Below are 10,448 nucleotides of genomic sequence, written 5' to 3' on the forward strand. Positions count from 1 at the left end.
AGAAGTTCGGAATTAAACATGCACTTGAGTAAAAGTACAAAAGTATTATTGATATCAAAATGTACTTAAACAAATAGTAGAACGTATTAATCATGCAGAATGTCCCTTTTCACAGGTTTTCCGATGAATAAACTGTAGATAAATCATTTGAAAATAGCAGAACTACAATTGTAGATCGGCTATTTTCAAATAACAGAAATGTATAGGGTTGGAATTGATATGTAATTTTAATCAAAATCTCCTAACTAAAAAGTCTTTTGAACGGCTCTTTGAAAGGAACGGATCCCAGAGGTCCAGCTCACTTCATAGTGCCATAAAACCCATTTCTAAACTGCACACATGTACTTCCGGTAAAAGCATGTCTCAATAAATAAAAGCTCCGATGACAATAAACCATAGTAATAAACCTGTTATTATTTAATTATACATGCAATAAACCTAAACACTAGCTATGACTCCTTCAACGGCCCCAAGCTGGATTTTAGATTATTATTATTATTGTTGTTGTTGTTCTAACTTGTTGCTGATTGAATACTTTATTACAGGGGTTTTTGATTGATTGATTGAAGACTTTATTAGAAGTTTGCATAGGAAAAGGTACAGTTTCATGACGGTACAGTTCACTGGTACAAGGTCTACTAAAAGGAGATCCATGAAAAGACTAAGCTTATTTCCACTGGAAACCATTGAAGTATCTCATATAACATTGAATGACAGACAAATAGAACACAGTACTATGCAGTAGATATGTAAAGAAAAACAAAATAGAAGACAGTAAGTCAAAACAAACAGTATATACAAAGAAGGGGCAGGGGAGGGTAGGGTTGGGCTAGATTCTTTTTTACCAGTTGCGAACGGCTGCTGCCTGTAAGTGGTTTTTCAGGGCAATTTTAAAGGATGCTAGTGATCCACACTCCTTTGTGGCCTTCGGTAAGGCTTTCCACATTTTGGTGGTATAGCAGAAAAAAGAGTTTGACCCTTTGTTGGTTTTGACTCTGGGTTGAAAGTGATCTGTGGCGCTGCCTCTGGTGTTGTAATTATGGACATCCTTAATGTTTATAAAGTATTTTGACAGGTACTTGGGTATCATAGTGGTGTAGTGTATCTTGTACACCAGGCCCATTGCAAGTTGCTGTACTCTGTCAACTACTCTGAGCCACCCCACTCTTAACTGGTGAGTAGCGGTGAGGTGAGTCTGATAGGGAAGTCTAAGCAGGACCCTAATTAGTTTATTTTGGGCTGTTTGTAGTTTAGTTTTCAGGGCTTGTGGGGCGTCACAATACCATACGTGGACTCCGTAGTCAAAGAGGGGCTGGATTATTGCACCAGCTATGGTCTTCAGTGTGTTGGAATTGACCATCGGGGCGATCCTCTGTAGGAAACGAGTTCGTTGGTTGATTTTATTTATTACTTTAGAAGTCATCTTTTCACTGGAAAGATTAGCTTCTTCAACAGGGGGTCTGGGACCCCTATGGTGACCCTCAGAGTTACTACAGGGGGTCCTCCAAATCTGTGTGTGATAGAAACCTTTTTTCTCCTTTTTTTTATTTTAACCATGCGAGGCGTTGTACGCTTGTTGGCCTACATGATCTGATATTTTTGTCAAAGAGCTTTGGTGTAGAGGGGGAAAAGAGCATAGGCCTACTTACAGAGTGAAAGGTCAAGTATTGATGGTTCAAGTGGAAAACACAAATTTACATGAATCCAAAATACACTGATGATGTGCTGCCAAACTATGAAACTATATGGAATCTGGGGGTCCCAATTGCTTCATCTCTCTCTCAGCTACAGGGGTCCTTCCTTGGCCTGAAAAGACCCCTGCTTTATTAAATGTTTGCATAGGAGCAGGACTACAGGTTCAGAAACAAGGTCTACTAAAATTATAAAGACCACAAGAAAGTGCAATGGCTTGTTTGCATTGGGGTCCCTGACTCCCTTTGTATACTCAATACATGAAATTAAATGTCGTTGTTATTATTCATACTGTGCCCTAATGATATGGTAGTCAAAAGAAAACTAAAGAAAATAAAATCTTGAATCTTGTTCATGTTTGATTTATACATTTAAAAAGAAAATGGAATGATTGTCTTTACATTTTAGAAAAGTAATGGCTTGACATTAATGATAAATGTTTTGTGCACCCACGCACACAACTTTTACAGGTTGTGCGTTTATTAGGCTAGGCCTAGGGTGAAAGGTCAAGGTTATTAAGTATTGACAGTTCAAGTGGTTAAATATCTGAAAAGACAAATTGACAAGAATCCAAAATACACTGATGATTGTGCTGTCAAACAATGAAACTATATGGAATCTATATGGTCGTGGGGGTCCCTGCTTCATCTCTCTCTCAGCTAATGGGTCCTTGGCCTGAAAACGTTGAAGACCCCTTATGGTTAATCTGAGTTCCTAGAAGTTATTCTTTTAGCCACTAGGGGGGACCATGGGGGGACCTGGTAGTTTTTGTATAATTTACCAGAGACTTCAACTCCCATGATGCCCCACGATGTTACCGGAAGTTTCTACGTGTTCAGTTTATGACAGTTCAGGAAGCGTTTTTTGTCAGACGTCAACAACAAGAAATTCCCCAGCGAAAATCTCCAGCTAAAGAAGTTCAGACGAACAGTTAGAGCAGACCTGTTAAATGTAATTATTGGAATACAACTTCACTACGTTATGTACGTGTTCTGCCCAGCAACTACAAGCTAGACTGACTACTGTCTGTGACGACTAGGCCTGGTAACTAAAACCAGCGTCAAGCTAATGACGTTAGCTACTAGCTAAGTGTCTTGTTAAGAGTTCTATTAATCGAACATTGCATGCAACATTATGTGATGTATTGTACGTCCAAAATATGTATTTTTTGAGTTGTTCATGTACACGTAGGCTTGTAATCCCTGTAATTTTTCTGTCTATCCCAAATCTCGTCACTGCCTTGTCAGAGTCTGATTATTCTTGGGATGAAGACTTGGACATGTCTTACAGCATACTATTGAGACGAAGTTTCGGCATTTTACCCTTTTTCTTATTGCAAACTATGGTGAATTATGATAATTAGTTGACTAGAACGCCATATAATGGAGTTATAATCAGCACTACTATGGTCATACTGTACATTGTTTTCAGGATGTAATGAGGGATGAACATCGAACATTTCAAACTTTAGGTCAACCATGTCAATTTCCTACTACTAAGAAACGTCAACAAGCTGCTATAGCTTCCAATTTGACAGAAAGAGGCAGCATAGAGTTGGGACTGTTCAAGTTAATCTAGGATTAAGTTTACATGCAAATAACAATTATTTATTTCAGGGGTCTTCAGTAGGGTGTCCTCAGAGTTACTACAGGGGGGCCGCCAAATCTTTGTGTGATAAGATCATGTTTTTTTTACATTAACCACTTGAACCCTAGCATCCCTAATTTCTGACAGCTTCTGAGTGGGTGGCACATTAGCCAAAAAATAGCAGATCTACAAGCTCACAACGCCTCGCAACGCAAGGCGTGTAGAGGGAAAAGAAGAGCAGTAGAGGTATTGACGGTTCAAGTGGTTAAATGTCTGAAAATATGTCTGAAAATACACATTAATCGAAAATACACTGACTGTGATGACAGTGCTGTCAAACAAGTCTACACCGTCTAAGAAATCTATGAACATTTTAAATGTGCAACACAATTGTATACAATATATAGGCTCTAGTGGGGGTCCCTGCCTTATCTCTCTCTCTCTCAGCTAAGGGGTCCTTGGCCTGGACATGTTGAAGACCCCTGGGCCCTGGTTTATTTTATTTGATGTTTTCTTCCCTTTTCTTTCTTTCCATGTCCTCCCTTCCAACATCCCCAACACAACAGCCAGTTCTCGTCAGCTGGTTTCCAGCGCCATGTTGCCAACCACCTCGGCACAGGGCAACGGTGCCCCGGGTTCCATGGACGCGGCGCGCCACACGGCGGGCGCCAAGCGCTACAAGTATCTCCGGCGGATGCTGCATTTCAAAGCCATGGACTTTGACTTTGCCGTGTGGCAGATGTTGTACCTGTTCACCTCGCCACAGAGGGTCTACCGCAACTTCCACTACCGGAAACAGACCAAGGACCAGTGGGCCAGAGACGACCCTGCCTTCCTCGTGCTGCTCAGCATCTGGCTGTGTGGTGTGTCTTGTTCTATTTTCTATCTCAGGGGTTTTCAAAGTGGGGTGCCGTGATGCCAGTCCAGGGGTGCCGCAAGATAATTTGATAATATTTGGAATTCATCAATATCGCTACATGCTGGGGGTTCAAGTGGTTAAATGTCAAGTATAACGTTATTTTCAGTCAGTTCTGATGGAAACTGATATTTCTCCAATATGATGTTAGAATTAAAAAATGATCAGTGTAATTCAGGGGTGCCCTGAGTGAAAAAAGTTTGAAAACGCCTGTTCTATCTAAGTATTCAGTGGTTCTCAACCTTTTCAGGCCGCGACCCCCAAAGAATCATATTTTATCTGCCCCCCACCCCCCCCCCCACCCTGACGAGCACTAAGAGCTGAGGGATTACATTTTGTATAACACGATTCTATTGTGAAAATAGGCGATCTACATGCTCACAAAGCCTTGCGCTGCGAGGCGTTGTGAGCATGTAGATCGTCTATTTGCACAATTTCTGCCTCTTAATATTTGACAATTTGGCCACTGTTTAATCTTTTCATTTCAGAGGTATTAAATTGTCCTTAAATTGACACTTTAGATATGTGCATATACCCTGTATACACTTAAACTTTGTGTTGGTTTGTTTACTGTTGAGTGGGAAAACAATGTTGCATATAGTGTTAATCATCTGGGGACCCCCCAAAACAATTTAGGGACCTCCCTAGGGGTCCTGACCCACAGGTTGAGAACGACTGTTCTAGATCATTGTTTCCCAAACAGACACATTTTTAAATATCCCCTTTTTTTTTGGTTTCCTAAATGTTTATCTCATGTGAGCACCCGGTTGGCCTCTGTTTATTTTATTGCTATTGACACTCAGCAGCTTTTGTAAGACGTGTGAATGGTTGTTTTTTGATCGATACGCAAGTTAGATGGACTATGCATGTGCTCACGCCAGGATTTATCCTCCTCTCTTCTCTCTCACCCTCTGTCTTCCTGTTGCAGTTTTGGAGATGGCATTCATTAATCGTTCCGTTTGTCCTCCTGTGCAGTGTCAACAATAGGGTTTGGCCTGGTGTTGGACATGGGGTTTGTGGAGACTCTGAAGCTGTTGCTGTGGGTGGTATTTATCGACTGTATTGGAGTCGGCCTCCTCATATCAACCATCATGTGGTGAGTACACGCAATCACTGTTTTCCAGGACTTATTAAAATAATGGGTCAGAGCACTTAATAATAATAATCGCTTTTATTTATAAAACTGTTGATACCAAATACTACACAATATGACATACTATTAATACAACTGGAAGCGATGATGGAGGGCTCATCTGAGGACAACCTATACTGCTCTACAAAGCCAGAGTGCAGTAACAACGAACAAAAAAAAGACTGACATTTTGATTTAATAGTGTTCCAACTGGCCAGCCAAATGAGATATCAACATGTAAGTAATACCAGGCAGTAAGACTCCCTAATCGGGAGATAAGCGACCGTCACGTCGCATACACAAACTTTAGAAGGCAATCGTAGCCAATGAGGATGGAATAGGGGAAATGGGACAGATCCATGTTGATGACATGACTTTAGAGATACTGTGTAACGCTTTGCGTGATTTTAGGCCAAAATCTGTTGGAGCAGTGTCCAAAATTGTGTTTAGCAAAAATCGGCTTGATGGTGGCGCTAGAAGAGGTCCATCTGAGAAATCAGGGGCGGAGGTTGTGATTTGTCATTAAAGGAGTGTGTGTGCAAAGTTTGGCATAGATAGGGCCAACGGTGGCAGAGATAAGAGTAGGGGCAAAAGAGTGACGTCACTTATTGTACACTTATTGTACATCTGTTCTTGAGGTAGTTGTGTATTCCCTAAAATCACAAAGACTAATTTGACCTTTGGGACACAAATAAGTTGGTGCGCCAAAAAAAAAACGTTGTTACTGCACCAGTGATGTTACTAGGTTTTCAATGTAATGGGTCCCGGGACCCACAGGTGGTCATTTAAATGGGTCCCAGAAAAGTTTTATGAGTCCTCAATATAAAGTTTACACGCGCAAAATGGCGTCGGACGTCGGTGGAATCAAAACATTGTTGTTTCTATCGCCTGTTTAAGACTTTCTACGTGGATTTTATTTATGTTAACGTAGGGTAAAGTAGGATGCTTTCACTCATGAACAATGGTGGTGTCTGGAAAATTTTCTTTTCTTTTACCGCGACGCGGTAAATTATTTTAACATGGACTCCAATGGAGGCGCATCCCCGGGACCCCAGGACCATGACATGAATGAGTCCCTGGGTGACTTGAATGAGTTTTTGATACGGGATGCGCACGTAATGACATCACTGCTGCACTTTGACTTTGTAGGGCAGTATAGAGACACTCATCTTTTGCTTGTGCCAGGTTACACCAAACCTACATTAAACCAAAATCTTTTGCACACTAGGGCTGTCACGATTATGACATTTTACATGACGATTAATTTTCTCTCAAATAATTGCGATTAACGATTTGTGTTTTTGTCGTTGACAATTACATTTCTGTTTGGCTTTTAGGCTTTGAAGTTGCACATATCAGGTTTTTGAAGTTGCACATGGCAGATATGACACATAACCTTAAATACACAATGAAATTACTGACATATTTGACAACTTTATACTTAAAAAAAGAACATTGATAGTGGAAATAGCCGATCTACAACGCGTCGCGATGCGACACGTTGTGAGCTTGTAGATCTGCTATTTCCACTATTTTTTTTACTTTAAAAATATATAAACATTTTTCAACATGGAAACGATTATGACGATTATGAAAAATAATCACGACTATGTATTTTAAGTACCTTAAGTATTCAGTGTTAATGATTTATCGTCTTTCAGGGTGGTCACGAATAAGTACCTGCTGAAGCAGCCCAGCAGAGATTATGATGTGGAGTGGGGCTACGCGTTCGATGTCCACCTCAATGCTTTCTACCCTCTCCTTGTCATCCTGCACTTCCTGCAGCTCTTCTTCATAAACCGTAAGCATCTCCAAGTGTGTCTCACAAATTACATCTGTTTGAATGTCCCATGTTATCCTATTTCCATTAATTACTTGCGTCAGCAGAGGGCGCAAGTACTGCTTTGCGGTATCTGTGCATCCCTGGGTGGATTAGTTGTAAAGATGGGATTTATGGTTCTTTGAAGTGAGACGTATCTCTGGGATCCGTTCCTTTCAAAGAGCCGTTCAAAAGACTCATTTTAGTTACTTGTCACTTTGTAGGTTTTGATTATAATTACAAATCACTTCAACCCTATATACATTTCAGCCATAGCCCATATATACATTTTGGCCATTTGAAAATAGCCGATCTTCAAGCTCACAATGCATTGTTTTACGACGCATTGTGAGCTTGTAGATCTGCTATTTTCAAAAAAGTTTTTCTACATTCTATTCATTGGAAAACTTGTGAGATGGGACATTCTGCATAATGAGTACTTTCTACTATTGGTACGTACATTTTGATACCAATACTTTTGTCCTTTTACTCAAGTACATTTTAATTCCAAACTTCTACTTTTAACAGAGTATTTCTACATTGCAGTGTTGATACTTTTACTTCAGTAAAGAATTTGAGTACTTTTTCCACCACTGTTCATTAGAAAGGAACGTCTCCCTACTGTTGGCACCTCGTCAGAGTGCAGTCTAGTTTGTTTTAAAATGCTTGACACTCTTCTTTTTGTATTTTTTATTTCATGAAATCAGATTTTAAGAGTGTACTAATTTAATGGGTCATCAGCAGAGTAGACATCCAAATATGGTGCTATTTGCTGTACTGACTGCCTCCTGTTCTATCCTGTGTTTCAGATATTGTGGTGATAAACTCAGACTGGTTCCTGGGTTACTTTGTGGGGAACACCATGTGGCTGATAGCCATCGGCTATTACCTCTACATCACCTTCTTAGGGTACAATGGTAAGAACCCATCGCAATTTCCATCACTTTGGTCTCGGGTCTTGGAGTAAAAGAAAGAACAAAGAGAAGGAGCCAATTTGAATTGAATTGAATTGAATTAGCCTTTATTGTCTCCGAGGAGAAATTTGTCTTGGGCAATGGAGGTACAGCGTACAAAAGATACAAAAGGTACAAAAAACAAACCACCGACCTATACATACATACATACATACATATATACATACACCTAAAATTCATCCCGCACCCATCATAACACCCCAGTGTGCGATATATCAACAGCCTGTGGTCCAGCTCAGATCCCCCCCCCCGCCCCCCCCTTATATCTATTTCGCTTTGCATCTGCTGATCTATATCGTCTGCCGGATGGCAGCATGCCCATATTCTTTATATAAGATGTGACTTGGGTCACGGATTATTTTAAGGGTCTGTTTTAACGCTGTCCTATCGAATATTTCTTTTAGAGAACAGGGTGGCTGCATGCCAATGATTTTACCAGCCCTGTTAACTAGATTTTGCAGTTGGGATTTGAGTTTGACCAACAGATTTGTGTTGTTGCTATGAAGAATCACAGCCAAGATGGACAGTCTGCTAAATGCCTAAATTGTAATTGTGTATCTTAACACATCGAGTGCCCGGATGTATGACGTGTGTGTGTTGCTGGTGCCCATGGCAACGCGTCATTCTACCTACCGGCGAGAGTACTGGCGAGAAAAGTAATCCGAGTAAATGTAATCGGAGTATGTCCTGTTTATTTCGCGAAAATCTTTTCTTTCAGTCAGGACCGTTTTTTATCATTTCTAAGCCACATTGTTTGTGTTATGGCAGGTAGAAGAGGCTGCCGTTTTGAAATGAAAGTGATTTAAAAGCTAGATTAGGAGAAAACCACGTTTTTGTGCAGCCGTTAGACAGGAAGTCAACGAGACACACAGCGCGTCCGGATGACGTAATTGCGCGCTGCATGTTGGGAAATGGAGTTTGTTTCATCACCGCGGCAGCCAAGTGCAGTAGCTACAGTACAGTATAGTTTACTGTAAAACGCGCCAAACGCGTCGTGGGCCTCCAGCGACATCAAAGAGATTGACTTGTAGACACCACGTGGGCAGCCGATGTGTTAATCTGCTGCTGTCTCTCATTCGCTCCCTCCCCACATCCTTTCTTCTTGTCCCCTCCTGTTCATCTCTCCTGCAGCACTACCGTTCCTGAACAACACCGTGGTGCTGCTGTATCCATTTGCTCTGCTGGTCCTGGTCTACGTTCTGTCCATCTCCCTGGGTTGGAATTTCACACAAGGCCTCTGCTGGTTCTATAAATACAGAGTCCAGTAGGCCTCCAGATGGGCAGATCGCACGCGGGACATGGCTCGGCACTCCCCGGGCAGACTCTCGGACTGGTAGCCGGACACGACAGCCCCCGATGTCAACATCTGTTGGATTAGTAGCCGACTCCTGCTTTGAGTGACCCCTGGGTTGACTTTCAGTAAACGGCGGACCGATTAGACTGCTCGGTGTTAGCCGGTCACTCAGTTGACCGCGGGTTCACTCTCAGTCGCGTTTGACCGGTTCACTGCGCGTTTGTTTCTCTGTTTTACTGTTGATCGACTCGTTGCTGATCCCTGGTTGACTATTCAAATTGAGCTGGAGCTCAGTGGACAAAGTGGGTTGGGACCGGTTGCAGAAACAAGGAATGTAAAGTATCCAGTAAGGTCCAGCCAGGATTATTCATTTTTTTTGTACAAGTTGTAAATAGTGTTAGGCTGGTTACGGTGTTAATATATACAAAGATTACTCTGACGTGGAAAAGCTTGCCGTTATTTCTTTTGGTTTTTATTAAAAACGACACCAAAAAAAGTCTTTGAATCCTGCTTGTTGAAAAGAACGAGGGAAGAGAACATGGTTGACGTGCTTTGGGGCATTTCTGTCCTCTTCAAATGTACATTCCAATGCACTTTCATTAAAAAAGTTTTAACTGAAGCCTCCTCAAGAAAATACGACCCAATGTGAAATGTGTTTAGCCACACGTTTGATAGATAGATAGATAGATAGATAGATACCTTTATTATCCCACAGGGGAAATTCAGTTGCCCAGAGGCAGCACAGCAGTTAAGGTTACAAGTTACAGAGAAGTAAGAAAAAGAAAAAGAGTACTGTAGGGTGGGGATATCAAAATACAACAATAAAAACGTTTCTATTACTTCTGGTAAAGCTTGTATGCTCTTCGGAGCGACATCTGGTGCCTTTGTGTGTGACTCACAGGTTGTGTGAGACGAGTGTCCTCCCATTTCTTATGTTGTAGCGACTTGTATTTGCAGGCAGGCTCTGAATCACTGGTCCCTTCTCTCAGTAGTCGGTTATCCATACTATAATTAGAGAGAGAGGTCAGTCAGTC

The 10,448-nt window shown here is 41.4% G+C and overlaps 1 protein-coding gene across 1 annotated transcript; it reads left to right on the forward strand.

Annotated features, from left to right (window-relative positions):
• Positions 1-2,567: 2,567 nt before the first annotated feature.
• On the forward strand, positions 2,568-9,894 carry unc50 (unc-50 homolog (C. elegans)). Its single transcript, XM_080720825.1, has 6 exons — positions 2,568-2,643; positions 3,846-4,142; positions 5,171-5,291; positions 6,989-7,128; positions 7,956-8,063; positions 9,252-9,894. Exons 2-6 carry the CDS (start codon positions 3,875-3,877, stop codon positions 9,386-9,388), a joined length of 774 nt encoding a protein of 257 aa, XP_080576951.1. The 5' UTR covers positions 2,568-2,643; positions 3,846-3,874; the 3' UTR covers positions 9,389-9,894.
• The last annotated feature ends 554 nt before the right edge of the window (positions 9,895-10,448 follow it).

Source organism: Nannobrachium achirus (genome assembly GCF_963921795.1).
Source record: "Nannobrachium achirus genome assembly, chromosome: 24".
In the NCBI taxonomy this organism is placed as follows: domain Eukaryota; kingdom Metazoa; phylum Chordata; class Actinopteri; order Myctophiformes; family Myctophidae; genus Nannobrachium; species Nannobrachium achirus.